This window comes from Pogoniulus pusillus, chromosome Z (genome assembly GCF_015220805.1).
Source record: "Pogoniulus pusillus isolate bPogPus1 chromosome Z, bPogPus1.pri, whole genome shotgun sequence".
Lineage (NCBI taxonomy): Eukaryota > Metazoa > Chordata > Aves > Piciformes > Lybiidae > Pogoniulus > Pogoniulus pusillus.
Window position 1 is genome coordinate 90,269,171 of NC_087309.1, and position 22,965 is coordinate 90,292,135.

The following is a 22,965-nucleotide window of genomic DNA, read 5'->3' on the forward strand; positions in this document are numbered from 1 at the left end:
GTGGTAGCTGTAACCTAAGAATTGAGTAAAAAATTAAGGAATTCTTAACATCTTTGCTCTGTTCAAGCCCTCTCTCACAAGCTTCTTTTCCAAAACAAGCGTGTCTTCCACTTGCCTTCTCATCTGGATTCCATTACCATTATTAGATAACAATAAGAGCAGTTACAAATCATGAATAATAAATTCTATTAATGAGTACTCTTGCGGCTTCCATGCAGAAGTGCATGGAAACAGCAGTGTGCTGTTGAAGAGTTGGCTGTTACAGTTCTTCTGATAGATGCTTATGGATTCTGACATTGGCATGTCTCGCTTCCTTCTTCCAACTTTTCTGAACATCTTTGCATGATCTAGGTAACTGTATACAACAAACTGATGAACAAGCAGATGATGTTGTGCTCTGTTGTCCCAAGTGGGACAGTAGAATGAGGTAAGAGAGTGTCTTCTGTTGCAGCTGCAAAAGATGAGGCCCAAGGAAGCTTGGCTGAATGCAATACTTGGTTGTGATAGAAAGGAATCAGTTTACAAACTTGTAGAGGTTTGCATAGAGCAAGAGAGATTTCTCTTTGTGCAGTCTGTGAGTGTGGTTACTACATAAAACCTTTAGCTATCACCAAAGCTTTTGATAAAGTTGGTATCAGAATTTCATAGAATCATAGAATCAACCAGGTTGGAAAACACCTCCAAGATCATCCAGTCCAACCTATCACCCAGCCCTATCCAGTCAACTAGACTGGACACATTCCAGAACCTCTTGAATTGAGGGGCCCAGAACTGGACACAGTACTCAAGGTGTGGCCTGACCAGTGCTGAGCACAGGGGAAGAATAACCTCCCTCATCCTACTAGCCACACTGTTCCTGATACAGGCCAGGATGCAATTGGCTCTTGGCCACCTGGGCACACTGCTGCCTCATCTTCAGCTTACTGTCTACCAGTACCCCCAGGTCCCTTTCCTCCTGGCTGCTCTCAGACGCTCTGTCCCCAGCCTGTAGCACTGCTTGGGGTTGTTGTGGCCAATGTGCAGAACCCTGCACTTGGGCTTGTTAAATGTCATCCCACTGGCCTCTGCACACCCATCCAGCCTGTCCAGGTCCCTCTGCAGGGCTCTCCTACCTTCCATCACATCAACACCTGCTCCTACCTTGGTGTCATCTGCAAACTTACTGATGCTGGACTCAATCCCCTTCTCCAGATCATCAATAAAGATGTTGAGCAGGACTGGGCCCAGCACTGATCCTTGGGGAACACCACTAGTGACCTGCTGGCGACTGAATGTGGCACCATTCACCACCACTCTGGGCGCAGCCTTCCAGTCAGTTCTTGACCCATATCAGAGTGAATCTGTCTAAGCCATGAGCTACCACTTTGCCAGGAGCTTGTTGTGGCAGATGGTGTCAAAGGCTTTGCTGAAACCCAGGTAGACTACATCCACAGCCTTCCCCACATTCACCAGGCGGGTAAACCTGATCATAAAAGGAGATCTGGTTGGTGAGACAGGACCTGCCCTTCCTAAACCCATGCTGGCTGGGCCTGATCCCTTGGCCATCCTGTAGGTGCTTTGTGATGGCACTCGAGATGACCTGTTCCATCACCTTGCCTGGCACTGAGGTCAGGCTGACAGGTCTGTGGTTTTCTGGTTCCTCCTTCCGGCCCTTCTTGTGGATAAGCATCACATTGGCAGCTTCCAGTCTTTGGGGACCTCTCCAGTGAGTCAGGACTGCTGATAAATGATGGAGATTGGCTTGGCCAGCTCATCTGCCAGCTCTCTCAGCACCCTAGGGTGGATGGACTTCATCTGGTCCCATGGACTTGTGAGGATCCAGGTGGCTCAGTATGAGGATCCAAGTGGCTCAGCAAATTTGGTGCATGGCATGAAGGCTGCTGCTGTTTCTTGAAGAAACCTGCACCAAACAGTCATTTTCTCAGAAATTTCTCTTGAGAGATCACTAATAACACACAGCTTACCAGTCTGGTTTGTTCCCAGCCCCTTCCCCTTGTTTCCTTTGCTCCCAGCAGTACTCATCCAAGTTGCTTGCATCCTCAATCTGCATTGATCAGCAGTTAAGAAATGCCTGTGGTTATTGAAGGTCTATATGCCGTCATTGATCCCTGTGTGAAGCAAAGAGCTTCTCTGGAGTCCCTAAACAAACATACCACTGTTTTCATTGCTGTGCTTAGCTCTTGCTGTAGCTCTTTATTACTGAGTGCTTTAAATGAGCGTTGTGCCAGGCAGAAGCATTTGTATGCAACAGTGAGTAGTTCTGCAGGCTGTTGCTCAGCTGCATGACCATCCCCTTCAGAGGAATTAAGACGCTGAGTTTTGATGTCCCTAGCATGAAGTGTGTTGCCTTACTCCTGAAGTGTTCGAGGTTTTCCTTGCTTTCCCTTAGGTCCTGTTGGTCCTTTAGTGTTTTGAGATCAGAAAAGCTCTGTAGATGGGAGAAGAAATCAAATTCCCGTAACAGGAATAAAATGAAATTCTCACTTGCTCTGACAAGTCGTTTTGATTTCTGATGGTGAGCTTCATTTGCTTTGCAGCAGGTGAGTTCACAGGTGGCCCTATATTGGTCACAAGTCACACATGCTTCTTTTATAAATCTTTGAAGTTTTAACCTGTCAGTTTTTGGGTGTTTTTGCACAGAAACAGTTTTATGAGACTGAAGCAGTATCCAGTTTAGAATGTACCACCATCCATCAGATTCTATCCTTCCTTCTATATCCCTTGTGTTCCTCTGTAAGACTTTGTTACCTCAGCTTCTGAGCCTGGTACTTCAGTGTATTCTGTGGGTTTGGTTATTGGTTCTGTTTGGTTTTGAGGCATTGATAATATTCCATGCTCCTAGTTAGTGGTTTGGTGTCCATACAGATCCTTTCTGGCATCCCTTTTGCTCATGAGTACAGGAAGTCCCCACTTCAACACCATAGACTACAGTTTCCAGTCTTCCACTTCTGTCAACTAGCTAGACACATCTGAGTTCTGAGTTCACAAATTGCTTTATTTCTTGGAGCACTGAGATTGCAGAACTGCTCTTGGAATGAATTACCTGCCCTGCTGCAGAGGACACCATGTACAAAATCTATGCTACTTTTTTTTTTTCTTTTAAAAACGCTGCTTGTTATCTGGTGGTAATGAAGCCATTACCTTGTACTGTGTTTCCACTAAGTAAAGGACTGGTAAATCTTTACAATTGCTCTGAAATCTGCATTTTTTTCCAAGGCTTTCCCATTTGAGCATTTTCCCTTCAAATTTTCTTTCCCTGCACTATTGTGAGAGCAAACCTCCTTCAAAATGCAATACTCACCAAGCTACAGAGCAGCTGCAGCTGCTGCTTTTCATTTGCTCTGCAGTCACATGAACCAGTATGCACAGGTATCCAGGTTGCTATTTTGTCCTGTGTTGTTGTCACTTACAGCGAGATAGTGATGATGATGATGATGATGATGACCGAAGCAGTGATCGGGAGGATGGACCCCTGGAAGAGCAGATAGAGCGCTTGCAGGAGAAGGTGGAGACAGCCCAGAGTGAGCAGAAGAATCTCTTCCTTGTTATATTCCAGGTAAAGATAGGCCAAGTCTCTTCTCACTTTAAAAGTGTTACAGTTGGTATATTTATGAGTTTTCAGTGTAACTTGTTTCTCAGGCACCTTCTTAGGGTAAGAATATGGGAAGGGGTTGATGACTTTGATATGGATTGGAGCCAGTCTTAAGTCCTCCCCCTGCAAAGATTGCTCTGGAACTTGATCTGCTCAGCTTCAAGTGCTGAGGACCAGTGTTCTACTAGCAGACAGGTTCCTGAACAGCCAGAATTTATCTGCTTACTAAATGCAGTGTTTGCCAAGCAAAATAATTCATAGATTCATAAAATGCTTTGGATTGGAAGGGGCCTTGTAGATCATCTAGTTCCAAGACCGTGTCATAGGCAGAGACACGTTCCACTATCCCAGGTTGCACAAGGCTGCATCCACAACCCCCCTGGGCAACTATTTCAGCATCTCACTACCCTCATTGTAAAGAATCTACAGTGTAAATCTGCCTCCTCAAGCTTCAATCCATTCCCTCTCGTCTTGTTATTACAATCAATTTAAAGCTTCTGTCGTCCCCTCCCCAGATCCTCTTAGCTGAGGTTAAGACCCTGCGTTCTGAGGAGACTAAGTATTGTGTGTTTTTTCTCTTTCCTGCAGCGTTTCATAATGCTGTTAACTGAGCACTTAGTGCGCTGCGAGACTGGTGGGATTGATGTATTCACACCTTGGTACAAGAGCTGTATAGAAAGGTTGCAGCAGATCTTCCTGCAGGTATGTTGGTGTGGGAAGATTGCGGGGCAAGGCCGTGTTGGCAAGACGAATTTTGTGGCTGGAGAAGTGAACACTCCATGAGAGCAGCAGTAGGTGGCAGCAGCACATCTCTCTGAAGGCTGCTGTGGGGCTAGGTGGTAACTCTGGTTCTGGGGTGGAATAACTGGTCCTTGATAAACTCCCACGCAATTCAGAGCCTGGAAGTGAAGAGCTGCAGAGCACATGTCTTTTCCTGACAGTCAGCAATGGCTCTGCACTATACTTCTATCCTGTGCACATAGGATGTGCTTGTCCACAGTTTTCATGAAAGTACTTGACTTGTGATGCTTATGTCTTGAGACTTCTCTTCCTGTTCTTGTATGAATGAAAGTAGTGAAAGTTTATGTTTTTTTCTGTTTTTTTTATCCCCCAGCATCACCAGATAATCCAGCAGTACATGGTAACCCTGGAGAACCTCCTGTTTACAGCTGAACTTGACCACCACATACTGGCTGTGTTTCAGCAGTTCTGTGCTCTGCAGGCTTGAGGATTGTCGATGGACACAGCCTTGTCTGCAGGACTTTTAATGAATTGAAACAAAAATTAATTCTTTTTTTTTTCCAAAAATGGGGATAGAAGATTTTTTTTGACTTAAAAAAAACCAAATCTGGCTTTCATGTGTTACTCTATAAAACAACACAGTACTCTCAAACCTACAGCAAACTGTGTAAGCCTCATATAAGCCTTATGAGATAGAATTGATAGGGGGTAGATGTGAAGTGAAAAATATGAATTATTATTCTTGTCTTTTTAATCTGGTTTGACTTTTAACTTCACGATAATTTGTGTGTGTGTGTGTTTGTTTCTCCCATCTTGTTTATATAAAAATCAAGGGAAAAAGAAGATAAAATTCCCAAAACCCCAAGCAAAACAAAACCCAAACATATCAATTTGTTACCTCTGCCTGGCCCTTAAATCATAGGAACTGCAGAAACGAGAAGCAGCTCTCAGTATTTTTGTGAGTGTGAAGGGGAATGCATCTTCTCAGTGAGCCCTGTGGTGAGTTCTCTAGTATGGTACAGGACAAACACCTTTAATTTGGGCATGTGAAACACTTCGAGTGAAACTTTCAGAGCAGTGTGGAAGCATCTTGGATTTATTACACAAGCCAGCTAGACTTCCACAGCTGAGAAGTTAACAATTTTAATTCAGTTGAAATAAGTTTGGTTTGGGTTTTTTGTTGGTTTTTTTTTAATGTATTTGTCTAGCGTTTTATTACAGTAGCTATAAACAATCAGTAGAAGAACTTCATGGACAGCTTCTGAAACAGTGGATTGAACCAAGTGGCCTCACCTCATCTGGCTTAATAGCAACTGCGTTGTGGTGGCTGCATCTGCTGTCCTCTTTTAAAATGCAACAGCAGCTCATGGCTCTGGTGACTTCAGTAAGCATTTTAACACTAGATTTGGTCTCACAGGAGGTGTAGGCTGAGAGAACGACCTGAAAAGAGAGTAGCCTTAGTTTTAAGTTATGCAATTAACACCTACAGAAAGAACAAACCAGAGCGGTCTGGGCTAGGGTGAGCAGCAACAAGAGCCAAGCACACTGCCTTAGGCGCTCAGGTTCTTAGGCACTCAGTGTGTGGTTTATTCCTGAGCTGTTTGCAGTTCCTCACCTCTGCAGATGAATGTTTAAATGGTCTCATGCCCACCACTGTTCAGTTTGTGCTTAGAAAACAATGAGCCTTGAGCAATTCTGTTCCTGTACCAATTTTTTTCCCCTTTTCCAAGTACTATACACCTGGTGATGCATTTCATCCATACACTGACCAGTTGACCTCTTGATCAAGCCAGGAGGGTGAAAACCAGAACTTCCTGCTTTGTAAACCGAAGTTTGCGCATGGCCCTGTCATAATGCCACATATCCTCCCTAGACTAAGCTCTGTTCCTTCTGCTTTCCCTGCTTGGCCTCTCTGATTTGACTGACCCCCTCCACTCTTTCAGGGGATACTGTTTATTTGTTGTACATTTGCTTTTATGCAAGGGTTTTGTCAGTCATGCACAGACTTCTGCTTCAGATCTTTGCTATTGAGCAATCCAGTAGTTGTGTTTGTGTTTTAGGCTTGGTTGTTCATTGATTTGGGTTTTTTTTGTTTGTTTGTTTTCTAAGGAACATTTAATACTGTAGAGGTTTTAATTAATAGTGGTGTGTTTTTTTTTCACTGTCTTGGCTCAATATCAGAGTTCTGGTTATTAACTAATGGTGGTGATGGGGGGGGAGTGTCTCATCTATAAATGTGACTTCTGTAAAACTGATAACACAGCTGAAACCTGCAAACCTGTAACTTCCTCTGAGCCTTGACAAATACGGGTGTGGGGGATCCAGTTGCAAATGCCTGAGCTTAGTCCTGCTATTTTTTTTTAAACAAAAACAAAACATAAAAAAAAGCATCAATGTCTTTCAAAATGGATTTGACTTCCATGGTAAGCATGGGCTTTGGATTGCATTTCTTAAAGTTTGTTGGACACCTTCCCCTCTCTGTAGGTCCAGCAGTGTACACTCAACTCAACCATGAAGGTGGTTAGATCTGTAGAGAGAAGAAGGAGATTGGTTGCATAGCGATACCCAGTGGCTTAGCTGGAGAAACTTGGAACTGCTGAAGCATGAGGTGTTTAAAGATACTGTAGAAATGTGTGGTTGGAGAAGAAATGCACAATTAAAGAAAAAAATAAATGAAGGTGAAGCAGGTTGCTGCTGGGAGTGTTTGTCCTACCTATTTTGGGGGTCTTTGTTGCAAAGCAGTTACAGAATGCTTTCAGCAAGAAGAGACCTTTTGGAGGTCATCTGGTCCAAGCCTGCTGCAGTCAGCAGGGACATCTGCAACTAGAGCAAGTTTCTTAGAGCCCCAAAACAATGTGACCCAAAATGTTAACAGAGATGGGGCATCTACCACTTATCTGGGTAACCTGGGACAAGGTCTCTTCACCCGCAGTATAAAAAATGCCTTCCTTCTCTTTAGCCCTTTTAGTTCAAATCATTTCCCCTTGTCACAACAGACCCTGCTCAAAATTCTGTCCCAAACGTTTTTAGAGACCCTTTTCAGTACTGAAAGCCCATAAAAAGGTCTCCCTGGAGCCTTTACTTCTCCAGGGTGAAAAGGTCCAGCTCTCTCAAGCCAGCCAGAGCCCTTGCAGCCCACCCACCACTGCTGTGACCTCCTCTGGCCCGGCTCCAACAGGTCTCTGTCTGTCCTGTGCTAAGGACTCCAGAGCTGGCTCCAGTACTGTGGGGGGAGGGGAGGCCTCAGCAGAGCGCAGCAGTGGGGCAGAATCCCTTGCCTGCCCATGGTGGGGATAAGCTAGCAGTGCTCGGTACTGACTCACGTCCAGCTTTGCACCCACCAATACTTCCCCAAGTCCTCCTGAATGCTGCTCTCCAACATTCCATCCTCCGGCCTGCATTGCATTGATACCGGGCCATGTGCAGGGGCTTGCACTTGACCCTAGTGAGCTTCATAAGGCTGATGTGGGCCCTCTTTTCTTGTGGGCATGGTAGGGCTCTGCTGGTGTAAGACGGATAGTTTTGGAGTGGTCCTGTTAACTTGTTTGCAGGTAGCCAGACACACGAGGTTTCACTACCTGATGCTAGTGGCTTGTGGAACCCCACCCACGCAATCAAGTGAGGCAAGCAGGCATGGTGCCAGGAGGCTGCTGTGGAAATTCTCCCTTGCCACCTCCAGTCTTCTGGGCGGTGCCACTGCAGGCGAGGCCAGGGTGGGTCCGTGGCACTTGCTACAGCCTGCCCACAGGGAAGTGACTCAGCAGACGGTGCACACCACCCAGTTTCCCTGAGAGTTCTAGGACCCCAAGACACCCCTGAATCATGGAACCATGCCGTGGAGGACTATTTCAAAAAGTTCTGCCAGGATCTGCCTCCTGCCCTGCAGCCAGCCCTGCGTGCTTGTCTCGCAAGCCTGACAAGTCCCCGAGTCCATTGCATATGGTGGGAAGGGCTGCAGACCACAAGAAAGCCCTGAAAAAGTGAAAATCTATGGTTGGTGGAACCCTTTGCCGTCCTGGGTCCTCCTCTTGTCCAACTTCAGTCCCGCACAGCCCAGGCCCAGGTGGTTCTGGGAAGACCCCAGAGACTGCAGGGACATCTAGCCCTTTTTGCAAAGATGAACAAAACCAGAGGTGCTGTTCACGGCGTGTTCCTTCACTTCGGCCACTTCCAACAGCATTCCACAACAGCTGTAAGGTCCGGAAGATTTGCATAGGGAGAAATCTGCATTTTAAAGGAAATCCGCCCTCCTTTGGGTACACTTAAGAGCCATCTACCTTGGAATGCATCTTCCCCTCCCCTCAGGACAGCTCCTTTGTGCTTTTCGTTTACAAATCTCTGATAAAGACCACAATCGGCTTGGTCTCCTGTCCAAAGCTTGGTTTAAAAAAACCAGCAGGGCAATCTCCCCTGTGGAGATGTCAGACTTTCTTCAAGAGCTTGTTGCCTCCCTTTTGAGGGAAATTCTCCTTTAATGGAATCGAATCTCCAAAGTAAAGCAGAATCTGCTTCATGACGGGGTCTGCATCAGCTAGCTCTGCCCTCTGGCCAGTCACAGTAACTGGAAACTAGACAGCAGGACAAAAGGAGGCGCCTTCCTCCTCTGGCAGACAAGTGGTGTGAATGTAACTTTAATTTCATCAGCAGATTGAGCACAGTGATACCAATTTATCTTTTGCCCTACAAGTTATCATTTCATTGAACTGCTGTGTGACATCTTCTACCCTGAGATCTAGCTTAAAAGCAAAGGCTTCCTCTCCTGTGCAGTGCTTCTTACATCCGAGGAACATCACTCTTAGAATCTGGCACCAGCTTCTTTATAATTAGCATTTATTTGGCTTTAATACAAAATACCATTAAGATAATTAAAGTTAAGAAAAAAAGAAAAAGAGGGGAGGGAATGAAGAAAGATTACATCTTCTCATAAGTTAATTCATGACCACATACAGTACATGTCTTTTTATATGTATCTTCATCAATGTTTTCTTCTGGTCCATACTCATGTTCATGGATACTAGTTCGTTTCTTCCACAAGCTACTTCTCACAGCACGGCGGAGTTCTGATGAGAAACAAAAGAAAATATAAAGATTTTAGTAATTCTTAAAAGGTTAATTTCATATATATATTTGCATTTAAAAGAAAAAAAATATGCTAACCACCTTTCCAAAGGTTACAGATGATGATCTGCCTTTGTTGCCTGTCTTCCCTAAATTCTGGATGAGAACCTTGCTGCTGCAAGAACAAGCTTGGACTTGCCTTGCAATCTTCACCTTGTTTGCATGTTCTGAAGGGTAAGAGCTACTCTGACAGCAGAGGATTTTCGACCTGGACAAAGCAGGTTGACCACTGCCTTGTGGGGTGTTTTTTTTTCATTACTGTGCTAGTTTGAAGCTAGCTAGAATGTTTTGGTGAGAATAACTAGATTATAGGCTGTGAAAGGAGAACAATGGTAATGGTGAAACGAAGCTTATATTTACAACCAGCACAGTTACTCAACGCCATTCACCAGTATTAAAAAAAAAAAAAAAAAGGGGGAGAGGGATAGGTGGAAGGCAGAGATTTTATGAGCCACCTCATTGTTTCACATGACCAAGGAGGAATACTTCTCATTCAGGTCACAGTAAGCCTCCCAAATGACTTGGCATTCTGAGAGCTTTTTGCCCAATAACGTGAGCTGCCTCTGCAGCAGCCGCAGTGAAGTCAGCGGGTTTTCGAGAGAGATCAGGCTGGCAGCCGAGCCTAAGATATTATCCGGATGTTGCAAGTGGGTGGCAAGCACTCCCAACGGCCAAAAAAGAGTCACATTTGCAGCCAGGCCATTCAGCCCGCAAACTGTGTCACGTTAAGGCCTGTACTCGTGCTGAACCCTGGCACCTTGGATTACAGCCTGCTGCCAGCACTTCTGTGCGCTGAGCACCACTTATGAAGGCAGAACTGGTACTCTGCATTGAACACTCTCCTAAATCTGAATTTATCAGGATTAAAGAAAAAAAAAACAAAAACCCAAGGATCGTGTGAAACAAGGGCACGGGATAACATCAGGGTATGTAAAGGAATAGCTGGGAATAGTCTGAACAGTGGGAAAAGGCACATATATGACAGAATTAAAACCACATAAATCCATGTTTGCCTCAAGTCAGTAAAAAGAATAATTTATGGCACATTTTGGGTCGAAAAAACACACAATGAACCATCCTACTTGATTTCTGTCACATCATGCTCATAGGACAAGAGAGTCATTCAGGCTATGAGGTCAGACCAGGTTGCTCCCAGCTTTTCCACACAGGTCTTGAAAAAAAACTCCATTTTGCCACGCTGAAGGTTTTCTAAACGCCTTAATCAGATGCAGAAAGAAATCCAAACAGAACTGCACTTTGCTGTAGGTACTGCAGTATGTGAGTTTAACTGTTTACCTTTGACTTTCTTGTCAAACTTCTTCTGTTTCATCTTCTCTCTGCTGTCACGGCGCAGTTGCTTTGCTTCTTGCAAGGATTCCTCGCTACCCCAGACTTCAAGAGAACGCTTGATTACCTATAGGATGGACATAAATGTGTTTTTTTCCTGAAATTATGAAAGTTAACCATTCTAGCTCACAAACTTAGTTTTTACCCCTACACAGACACGAGCCAGCTCAGTCTTGCCTCTGCCTCCCATCTGTGGAATTCCTTTCACAGCTAGAGATAACATTTTTAATTATCAGCTAGATGTAACTTAGTAAAAAAGGGAAACCCCAGCTCCAGTTCTGTGCCTGTTCCACTAAAGCAGCAGCATTTCTGCAAAAGCACCACGCAAAAATTGGCCAGAGCCCTGGAAAATAGACTTGCCTTTCCTGCTGCCTCTGATGGCAGTTGCGGCTCATGAGGCCACAGCTACAAAGGGCCATAAACCAGCAACAGCTGCCCTGTGCTTTTCAGTGTTGCCACTGAATGACCAGGCACATTATGATCTCTAAGTCTGCAGACCACTGAATTACACCAATACTTTTAAAATGCTCTTAGAAATTAGAAATATCCAGTAATTTGGATCTCAGCTCTTTACATGAACAATAAAGAAAATTTACAGGAGCTGCAGATAATCTGCTTAGCTTTGAGAAAATCATCCAGACGTCAGAGCCAAAGGGACACCATTCTGGCTACAAAAAATCAACAGAAAGTCTTACATACATGAACGGTTTCTATACCTGCAGTTTTAAATAAAGCTTCATGTCACCCCATCGTGAATTGTGAGGGTTTTTCTTGACAATGAATTTGAGAACTGGCTCCCTCTTGTCTAAGTCACAATCTTTAAGGAGATACTCTTCCTTTGCTTCTGTCCTTGTTATAAGCTTATGTTTATCTTCGGGATCTCTAGAAGATGTAAAAAAATGGTGAGAAATCTCCACCTGAACACCAAGCGCTTACAGTATCTAAGCCCCCATCACTCCCAACATTCCTGAAATTCAGGCAGCCCTCACTCTCTTTACATATGCAAATAACTTTGGATTCCAACCGTCTAGCCAAAATCCAGGACAGGCTCTCTGAATTTAAGCTTAAAAACTCTCCCATTGGAACAAAACGCAACCTGAGGAGCCTGTTTTTCTAGAAGGCCTTTTTAACTCTGCTTTCTTACATGAGGGTGTAACCAAAAATTTAAAGGCCTTTGACTATGAATAATTTTTTAGGCATCCACCTAACCCAGGTGCAATTCAAGAGGACAAAAGTGGGAGCTCGACACATGGTCAAGAGAGAAAGAATGTGTAATGTGAGACAGGTCGGATCACCTGAGAATATACACTCCATATGCTCCCAGATCCCGGAACGAGATTAGCAACACAGAGCACTCCTTTCTCAGTGTGAGGCAGTAGGCAGATGTAAAATCAAGGCCTTGAAATACTTAAAAGACTTTTCACCAGAGAGACAAGGGAAAACTGTGCAACCACAGCAGCATTTACGAGTTAATGAAAAAAAAAAACCAAAACAACACACCAAAAAAACCCCCTAACCAAACCCCAATCAGCCCTACATTTACGCAATCCTGACTGAAGTACAACTGGCATCGCCTGAGCCGGAACAATCTGCCCAGCAGTACGTGCTAACAGCAGCCATCGAGCAAGCGCTTGCTGCAAACGCAGCTTAACTACAACTCAAAGTCCACAGCAGAAGCTAACGCACCACGGCATCTGCTTAACGCTCACCCGCAAGAGCTGCTCGATCCGAAGAAAACCCACTCCTAGCCGTTTTCCACCCATCTCGCCTCCCGCAGGCAGCACTTTTGTCTCTTGATGACTGTGGACTGCCATGTGCTCACCCCTGACCGCTCCCTGCAGTAAGGGAGGAAGCTCCGAGCAAACGCCAAGCTCCAATCCTGGGCTTTTCTTCCCTCCCCATCAGCCCATTCATTCCTGCACACACACGTGGCTGTTTCACGGCCCTGGTTATCTGGATGGCTTTTGGAACATTTTTCTGCGTTCGAGATAAGAGTGGAGATCGCCTCCTGCTCAAGGTCAAAGTCCTGCTTACCTTGCAGGTCAACCAGTGATTGCCCATCATGGGAGGGCTCTGCCCTCTGGCCCCGACACCACCCCACCTTCCCCTCCCCCCATGCCCACTAGTGCCGACCAAAGTACCAACTTCACTTAATCTACCGGGACAGCAAATGCTAATCCCAGCTCTGCCTCAGAGAGCAGATATTCTGTGTTCTACCCGCTTTTGCAACAGTTCTACAGCCACACATTGCCATGCTCACATACGAACTGGTTATAAGACAATGACGTCTCCACCGTATTACGTAAAGATCCACTCCAGTCCCCCACCCAAAGACAGGTTCGTGAGACACTGCTGCTGGCTCTCATTCCGCAAGAGAAATCAAGACTAGCAACTTCTAGTTTACTAGTTTACTTTCCCAGTAAAACGCCCCTTTGCTGAGTTTTTAATTAAAGAGAATGACGCCAATCAAATAATCACCAGCAACCCTTGCAGAAAGTTTCCTTATCCTGATTATTTGCAGTACCTGCAATTATCACATGTTGCCCAATCAAAGTGCTGCATTAAGTAGGAGTCCATGAATTCTTTGCCACAGTCTCCACAGATGAGATAGTCAAATTCTAGTACAGGTGCTAGTGAAAGAAAAATTGCAGATATATTTTTTTTCCCTGAAGGAACTACCATGTTAAACACAAGAATCTGGAATTGGTATTAAAGGCAACTTTACTAAAATCCACATTATAGCATTCATTACAGACTAGTTCATCTCCTATAATGCTTTCCAAGATGATACAGTACAAATCCAAACCCGTCTTATATTTTTTTCTTCTCGATGGAAAAAGGTTCACTGCATTGAATTTCAACATTCAAGTTTTTTCCAAGATTCAACATTTTGTTTCCATTTAGACAGTTAAAAACCCCGAGAAGTACACAAAATTCTCCTTTCCCTATGAAGTGCTTCCTATCCCCTCCTCCCACTTCCTCCACTCCAGCCCTCTCAAGAGAGGTCCTGCAGGCAGGAATAGCAGGAAGTAGAGAGGGGGATGAGGTCCGATGATGGTGGCTTGAGAAGGAAGCAGTACGGGAGCTGCACTGGCAGCTGAAAAACTTCTCAGGACTGCTCCAGTTTTCTCCCTAGCTCAAGCCACACCTGCCTCTCCCTAGACGAGCACGATGGAGGCCTGGGGTGGCTGGTCTCGTCTCTTCTGGCCGGCTGAAATGGAGGTGGATGGCCAGAGAGCTGCTAGGAGTGGAATGGGGATGGAGCTCCACTACAATCCTCTCCCCAAGCCCTCTCAGCACTGCTCCAAGCCCAGACTCATCTCAGTAGCCGGCCATCACTCCTGGCCTCATCCTCGTCGAGTAGATCCCCTCCAGCGTCATCACCATCTGTTTTATGCTCCGTGGGACACCTAGAAACAGCGAGCGCGGCAACTACAGCGACAAGGAAGGGCTTCAACACTTAACATGGCAGTTCTAGCACAGAAAATAATTTTTGAAAAGCCGAAACCCACACATTTTCATACAGTCTCAGGAGGTGAAAAAGGGAGGTGAAGCTGCGGATGATTAACAGTACCTGAAAGGGAAGATGAATATTTTGCATACAGAACCAGACATTTTTAATCGTGTATTTATGGCAGCTTCGACCAAGGAAAGGAGGGGAAAAAAAAAAAAAAAAGAAAAAAGGCGACATTTTATGACAATTCTGTCCCGGCTAGCGACAGCGGGATGCTCCGTACTTCAGAGTCATGCTCTTACATCACGTTTCATCATTTAAAGCAGCGCTCCCGAACGCAAGAGGCAGTTTTATTAAGACAATGACATTATGAATTACACAGCAAAAAATACTTCCCCCCTCCCCCCCCCCGCCGCTACACACCCTTTTATAGAGCAAAGGCATTCCCGATCCTGCTTGATTAAAAAAAAAAAAAGAAGACGAAAAAAAAAAAAAAGAAAAATAGGGAAAAAAAAGCTGCTCGCTGTTTACTCTTCCTAATGGTATCTGGCGATTTCTAACAAAGAGACACTGCACCAACAGCCCGGCTTGCTGATTCAGAGCGGAACAAAGCAAGACAAAGGCAACCCCACAGAATAAAGTGAGTCTATTTTGGGAGCCTTAACTCCTCCATTTGCTTTTTTTGGGAGGAGGGTGTGGGGCGCTGGACAAAAGAAATATCGAGAAACTAAAATGTCGAAACTCCCAACCGAAAATATTTTAAAATAAGCGATCAGCAACTGAAGGTTTTGGGTTTTTTTCGGAACGCCGCCGCGACGCTTCGATTTGGGCAGAAAGCTCGAAAGCCACATTAAAAAGGAGTCCGCATTAATTTAAATCTTGAATCAGCCTTAAAATAATAAAACACTAAATTCCGAAAGGAAGAGCAAACCCCACCATTTTTAGAAAAAAAAGGTAAAAAAAGAAAAAAAACCCAAGCTGCTATACCCAAGGGCAATGGCTGTGTCCTACTTCCGCGGCTTAAAATTCTTCTTTTTTTTTTTCGTTCTTAATTACCGGGTGTTTTGCTGGCTGCTGAAATGCTGGAAGGATCGGTCGCGAGATAGAAATGAGAAGCATCCAGAGGAACGCGTGAAGAGGAAGATGAGAAGGGAAGGAGGAAAAGAAAAAACCACGAGGGAGGGGAAAAAAAAAGATGGAGGAAGAAAGGGAGGAGAAAAAAGAAAAAAAAGCCCGGGAAAAAAAAAAAGGCGCCCAACCCGCCCTGCTGTGCTCACTGTCGCCCCCGCGCCTTCCTGCCCTCCCCCGCCGCTCCACGCATACGGCACCGCCTCCTCCCGCCGCCCCGACCACCTCTTTCCTTCACCCATCCCTCCTCAGCCGTTTTTTTTTCAGCCGCATTTTTGGGGATTTTTAAAGGGAGGGAGGTTTCTGCAGTTGGTTGGTTTTTTACCGGGTGGATGAACAGTTTTCTCAGCACCCAGTTCTTCCTCCTTCTCCTCTTCTTCCTCCTCCAGGAAGAAACCCCCTCCCGTATCCACGACCTTGGGGGGAGCCCTCACCCGCACGCCGCCTGCAGTTAAAAGACAAACCCAGACGCCGCCATTACAAGGCCGCGGCGGGAGGAGCCGCCATCGCTGCTGCCGCCACTGCTACCACCGGCACCAACAGAGGGCGTCCGCGCTCGCCCCGCGAGGCGCGCGCACGAGGCCCCCCTCCCCCCCCACACGTGGGGGGGGGGAAGGGGGCCCCTTGCGCGCCGCGGCGGCGGCTTCCCCCCCCCTTATTCTCCCCCCCCCCCCCCCCCCCCCCCCCGGCTTCGCCCTTTCCCGCTCCCCCTTTCCACCGCCCCCGCCGCTTACGCGCCAGTAACGGCGCGGCTACTAAGTTCCCCCCTCACACACCTTATCCCCATTTCCCACCCATGTCCCCCCACACCTCCCCACAACCGAAAAAAGAAATAAGGGCGCGGGGAGCCGCCTCCACCGCCGCCGCCATCCGACCTGCGGCAGGGTAGGGCCGAGCCGCCAGCCGCGCCTGCCGCAGTGCCAGCGCCCGCTGCCGGTTCCGCTCGATCTTCGCTAGCGCCGCCGCCGAGAGGGGCTGACGATCGCCTGCTTCGATCGGAGCTGCTTCATCTGCCTCCTCCGCTGGGGCTCGAGCCGCCATGGCGGCCGCGGCTGAGCCGCGCGGAGCCCCGCCGATCGCCCCCCTGCTCCGGCAGCGGCGACTCGCCCTTCCCCTCGCCGAGTCGCCGCCGCACTGCGCCGGCGCAGAGAGGGAGGCGGAGGTGGGGGCGAGAGGGGCGAGGCCCCCCGCGCAGGCGCACAAGTACAGCCTCGCCTCCCCGCACCGCCACAACGGGCTCCGCCCCGCCGCCGCTGCGCGGGGGGTGCCGGGAAGTCGGGGGGGGGGGGAGGGGGGGTATCTGGGCGGGGGTTGGGGCTGCGTGGCGGTTGGCCACGGGGTAGGGGGATTAGGCACACCGAAGGGTGCAGGGTACTCGGTGGGGACGGCGTGTTGTATAAGGGACAGAGAGCGGGGGGCTTGGGCCCGCGTTTTGAGCTCGGTGAGGCGCGGTGTGGGGGAGGGGAGCCGATGACCCTGCGATTTCCGCCTGGGCCGCGTGTACTGTTTCGAGCGCTTTCTGCCGCAACCTCCCGCCTCGCAGTTAAGCAACTCGTTAAATTAAAACACAGAAAAAACCTTCCCCACACAGCACACTGCCCCCTCCCCCTGTACGGCTGGAATTCCTTCACAGCGTCACCCAACCGGTGCCCCTTTTGTCCCCGCCACGCAGCGCGGGCTATGTCAGCCGAGAGCAGGCGTGTGGCGGGCCCACCGCGGCCCTGCCAAACTCTCTCCGGCTTCAGACGCGCAATATGGAGATGTGGCAACGCCCGCCGGCCCGGCAGCTTCTGCCCGGCGCGGGAACCGGCAGCCACAGACCAGCCCATGTTTCTACCGGGGTGCCGGGGCCTCTCCCGAGAAACAGAATGGCTGTGCTGCTCTGCGGGAAGCCGGCTTTCTGTCACCAGAGGCGGAGGGTAGCCTGCCGTATCCCGCCACGGGAGTTCTCTGCTAAAACAGCAGCTTCAGCCACGTTTTCTACCCAGAAAATAGGACTTCAATGGTACTGGGTCTGCACTACCTCCATGGCTGTAGTTCGCATCATGTCTGTAGTGGTATCATGGCTGTACCAACACCATGCCTGCATTAGTACCGTGCCTGTTCTAGCGTCGTGCCCATGCTAGTGCCTTACCTATACTAACACCGTGCCCATGCTACTACCATGTCTGTACCAGCACCATGCCCGTACTAGTACCGATACAGTGACTATACTGGTACCGTGACTATACTGGTACAGAGAGTTCTGGCAACCATGGATGGTCCAAAACATGCTCGGTGTGAGGACTGAGAGCTTTTCTTAACTAAAATTGCCACTTCTACCCTTAATGGCAGTGCGTGATCCATCCGCAGGAGCAAAAGAATAATAAATGGAGCCTGGAGCCTTCCTTATTGATGAGCAACACATAAATGGCTTTGTCATGCAAATGTGGCTCTAAGCCACTTTCATATAAAGCCAGCTTAATACTGAACAGCCAGTGATCCTTGCTTGTCCGTTAGGCAGTGCCTGCCCTGTCCTTGAAGACACGGAAATAAAGACATGGGTACAGACGCCTGCTCCCTGCCTCCATACCGAGTTAGTGTGACCTTACAGCACAGAAAGGAATCTTGCCACCCTCCCCCTCCGCCAAAAAAAAAAAAAAAAAAAAAAAAAAAAAAAAAAAAAAAAAAAACCACCAAAAACAAAACCCACAAAAAAAAACCACAAACCCCCCCTCCCTTCAATTAAATTAAGTTTCCTGCCAACACTTCCCTGCTGTCCTCAGAGCATATCCCTAATGCCTCTCTATTCTAGCCCTAAGTAACTACTGTGATTACCTGCATAAAGTGCAGGTTTCTGCTGCGTCAAAAAAAAATTTTTTTTTTAGCCTGTCGACCGCGTTTGGCATTAACTTTAAACAGCTGCCAGCAGAGTGTGCTGTGGACGCTGCAAAAAGCACATCCTGCTTCTGGGAAATTTAATTTTAATATATGTATATCTAAGAGCAGATGAAGACATTTAAAGTGGTTCAAATATTTGCATGAGTGGTAGGTAGTTCCTCCCATCGATTAAAATGCTTGTCGCACATTACAGAACCCTCTTCCTTAAAAAGTAATAACCAAGCCGTACTAAACCGGCCACTTTCAGCGAGGTTGCTTTTCAGCGTTTGCATGAAGTTGGAAAAGTGCCACGATGAACACATCCAAGCACCTTTCACAGTCAAACAGAAGGGCCTAGAACACAAGGCGTTTAAGTAGATGAAAACACAAATTGTAACCCTGGCTTGCAGGAAGCATTTTAGGGAGTGGAACTGTGTGAGCACATGTTTCTCCAACCTCGTTACCCTCTTCTTTGTGCTCACGGGCGCTGGACTTGCAGGGAGATAAGTAAGTACTTTGGAAGTAAGGAAAATAAAAGTTGTCTGAAGCAGTGTTTACTATGTAACTAGGAAGTGGAATCCTTTGCTTAAAAAGCAGACACATTTATGTTTGGATTCCTTGTTTTGTGTTATCTTTTCTCCCTGCTTCTCTAGGGCATAGACATTGAGGAAAAGGTGAAATTTTGGATTCTTTTTTCAGGGTAATAAATATTTCAGTATCATTCACAAATCAAAACCAAAACTGCATTAAAACGAAGTTTGGAACCCTGTGTAAGAGTTCTAAGGACTGGACTTTGTTGTTTTGTGGCCAAACAAATTAGGTATAAAAGGAAACCAGAATATACAAACAAAAGAAGATTCAGAGGCGAGGCACTCAGACAAAATTGGCTTTTGGGCTGCAATTGTCCACAGCAATGCAGCTGGTGCTTTAATAATTGAAACTGGTCTGGAAACTTATACTAGAGAGTTGTTTGTTTGTTTTCTATTTTCTCAGGGTCAATCTGACTGGGCAAAAGCAGCAAAATATTCTCCCTAGCTCAACTTCCGAACAGAATTAATCAAATACTCGTAATTTTCTTAATGATGGGAAAGGCAATAAAATTAATAGTTATGCAAGGGGTTAGCAAACTATCTCGTATGCTCTTCTCTGGTCATGCAGTAATACCCATGTTTAATGTTAAACGCACGTGGTTAATAGGTGCACATAAGTTAATAATCCCAATGGTATCTTTGTTTTTCAGTTGCTGTATGCCAAGTAATACCTTGATAGTACTTGGCTGCTGGTAGCCATGTTTTAAAAAGTTGCTGTTGTTAACTGGCAAGCAGTGGCATGCATTACTCCATAGCCACAGAGAACAGCACCAGTGAGCAGCTGAGTGCAAGGAGGCAGCTAAGCAGTGCTTGGCAGCTTATCTCTCCCTTGGAGTAAAGGATAAGCAGCAAGATGGGAATGTTTGCTGACTATACAAAACTTTTCCTTTTTTTTTTTTTTTTTTTTTTTTTTTTTTTTGGCAGGGGTGAGGATCATCTGTAAAGAACTGTGTGTGACTGGGCAGTAAAAAAAAGTAGATTAAATGCAGGGTAGATACTTGCTATCTAATTTATGTTACATAAATGATAGTGAAATCTGAATTGGTTGCTGCCCCCTCAGGAGTGAGGCTTGGAATATCCGTGGCCTACATAAACATGAGCTGTGTGTTTGGAGCAACAAGGCTTGTTTTAAAGAAAGGGATGGACAACAAAACATATTTATGGCTCTCTGTAGATCTGTGGTGAGCTCATGCCATGAGCATTGTGCCCAGTTGTGTTTCCTGCTTCTTAGAAAGGAAGTACTGGAAAAGGATAATAAGGATGTACAGCTGTCTGACTTCATGTCCCTTGAAAGGAACAACGCAGTAGCCTTGCAGTTTTTACTCAAAAGAAGTTACTTGAGGAGGATACGCCCAAGGACTGTCACATCCTAAGTGATATGGGGTGGATGTGTGCAGTGCCTTTCTCCATGGCACCCTGTGTACAGAGTGTTTCTCTGGGGTGCAGGGGAGCTTGGCCAACTATTTGGAAGAAGGCTGTGCTGAGAGTTAATGAGTAAACACTCTCTTGGGCTCAGGAAATCCCCAGAACTGAGAGCAGTTGGAGGCTGTGGGAGCTTGCAGAGGAGGTATTGTCTGTTTACCTTGCTTTTCTTTTCCCTTGATGTTTGCCTGTAGTGGAAACAGGACATTGGACTGAACAGGTTCTTAATCTGAGGCAGTACACCTCTTCCTCTGTATTTACAGAGGATCATGTTGTAAATGATACTTAAACAGCTGGAGCCATATAATGGCAGGTAGGTAGGCCTGCATGATGGGGTCTTTCAAGCCAGATTTAGTGTTTATCTGGATTAAGAAGATTTATTTACAGATCAGCTGCTGTGCTGTATATTTATGCTTTACCTTATGATACCCACATTTCTCTTATGTCTACAAAGTCTTAACAGCAATCTGCATACAATTGCATTGTAGTTGCATACCTACAGCTGAACCATCTTTTGTCCTCCTGCAGTAAAAAGATTTGTTCCATGAGAAACAGAATCACAGAATCACAGCATGGTTGAGGTTAGAAGAGGCTTCTGGAGATCCACATATGGAGATCCAGTCCAAACCCTCTACTTATGCAGGTATGCCTACATCAGTTACACAGGAGCATGCCCAAGTGGGTTTTGAAAGTCTCCAGAGAAGGAAATTGGACAGCTTCTCTGGGCAGCCTGCTCCGGTGGTCCAGTGCCCTCACAGGAAGGATTTTTTTCCTTATGTTCAAATGAAGCCTCCTGTGTTCTAATGTCTACCCATTGCCTCTTGTCCTATCACTGGCCACACTGAAAAATCTCAGCCCCACCTTTAAGACCTCCACCTTTTAGATTTTTATATGAATTTTTAAGATCCCAAATTAGTATCCTCTTTCCCAGCCTCAGGAGCCCCAGCTTTCTCAGCATAAGAGAGATGCGTCCCCTAACAGATCTCCTTCTCCTTCTCCTTCTCCTTCTCCTTCTCCTTCTCCTTCTCCTTCTCCTTCTCCTTCTCCTTCTCCTTCTCCTTCTCCTTCTCCTTCTCCTTCTCCTTCTCCTTCTCCTTCTCCTTCTCCTTCTCCTTCTCCTTCTCCCTCTCCCCTTCCCCCTCCTTCTCCCCCCTTACCCTTAGCGTCTAACCAGCTAATACACACAGGCTATTTGCTGCTGCCGCTTAACATGACTAAAATATTTGGATTTTATCCAATTATTTCACCCGTGTTTATGGAAGAGAACAGTTCAGTCACATTCTTATGGATGTAAAGAACAAAGTGAAACAAAATAAAGCAAAACAAAATCCAAAACCCAAAACCCACCAATGAACTGAAAAAACCTCCATGCCTTTTACAGTTATATTTTTATCAGATTTTTTGTTTGATAGACCCATTTCTATGTTCCCTTATGTCACAGGCCCAGCCTGACTTTCACTTACTGTGGTAGATAGAATGATTTAGCAATGACCTTGGTCTTCACAGGAGCAGGTAAAAGCAAGAGCCTTTCTGCAATGCAGCCCTTGGCAGTAACTCTAAATATCATTGTCTGCAAAACTATGATATTAACTTCAAAAAGTTTAGTTATTTAGAAGAGATATAACTAAAAATTTAAAATCACTGATCAAATAATTGTTTCTGTCTTTGCTCAAACCTGGCCACCTTCCAATAAATAAATAAATGAATAAATAGCTAAGTATTTCTGTCTTCTTGGTGAAAAAAAAACCAGCATGTAGCATGTGATCTATCAAAAATGAGAGGAGCTTTTCGGATTTGCATGTTCTCTGAACTCACCTATGCCATACCTTGTGGCTCAGAGATACACCATGAATCATCTTGTTGGACAGAATGGGACATGCAGAGGAAATCAAGTTTCTCATCTCTCAGTGAGACTTTCTCATTTGCTGACTACCTGTAGGAAGGAATTTTCATAGTAATGTGACCTGTCTTCATGCTCCATTTATCATCTCCCATTTGATGTATATAATCAGGGTTGAACAGATAGATGATGGAGTAAGCACGTAAAGTGTTGAATGCTTGAGCAACAGATCTGAAAAGAACACGTAGGCAAGAAATGAAGTGCAAATGTTTAAAGACAAAATTTGTCATTCTTCCCTGACAGGAGATTTTAATGCAAGTTTGTTATTATTTTCTCATTACAGGAGATGACAGAATCTGAAATGACAATGCTAGTATCTTTTACGCGCTAGCATTGTACTTAACTTTCCTATTTTATTTCTTGTGCTAAATGGGACTTTGATATGTTTGCTTTTTGTATCAAAGACACAGGTTTCACACCTGTGAACACGAAAATGTCAAGACATGATACAAAAATGATGCTTTTTACTGTTTCAGAGTTCACCACAAAGCTGACTGCATACTTCTGCTGTTGATTTACACTCCAGAAAGTGAGATCTTCTTTCACTGTTTTAGCATGGACATTATCCTTCTCTTCCACAATCATGAAGAGTGGGAAACTGTGGTGAAATACCAACCATGTTCTCTAACTCAGGCATGGCAGCCTCAGATTGTTTGAAATCTTCAATACAAAAAGTGAAAACACTGTAGGAGACCTAACAGCAGCCTTCCAGTACCTGAGGGGTGTGCTATAAGAAAGATAGAGAGAGACTGTTTACAATGGCCTGCAATGTCAGGATGCTGGACAATGGCTTCAAACTAGAGAAGTGCAGATT

General features: G+C 45.9%; 2 protein-coding genes across 2 annotated transcripts in view; one reads left to right on the forward strand and one right to left on the reverse strand.

The window, feature by feature from the left end:
- Nucleotides 1–7,025, forward strand: part of NCBP1 (nuclear cap binding protein subunit 1) — a 35,704-nt gene extending 28,679 nt beyond the window's left edge. The window contains exons 21-23 of the mRNA XM_064140603.1: nt 3,413–3,556; nt 4,181–4,294; nt 4,707–7,025. Coding sequence (XP_063996673.1) covers nt 3,413–3,556; nt 4,181–4,294; nt 4,707–4,820 — 372 coding nt within the window. The 3' untranslated portion in view covers nt 4,821–7,025. The remainder of the gene's footprint in view (nt 1–3,412; nt 3,557–4,180; nt 4,295–4,706) is intronic.
- A 1,923-nt stretch (nt 7,026–8,948) lies between these two features.
- XPA (XPA, DNA damage recognition and repair factor) lies at nt 8,949–16,527 on the reverse strand. The gene is made up of 6 exons (XM_064176840.1): nt 16,256–16,527; nt 15,706–15,825; nt 13,323–13,428; nt 11,515–11,680; nt 10,748–10,865; nt 8,949–9,393 (listed from the first exon to the last, which is right to left on the reverse strand). The coding sequence occupies exons 1-6, from the start codon at nt 16,419–16,421 to the stop codon at nt 9,245–9,247; spliced, it is 825 nt and encodes a 274-aa protein (XP_064032910.1). The 5' UTR covers nt 16,422–16,527; the 3' UTR covers nt 8,949–9,244.
- Between the last annotated feature and the right edge of the window lie 6,438 nt (nt 16,528–22,965).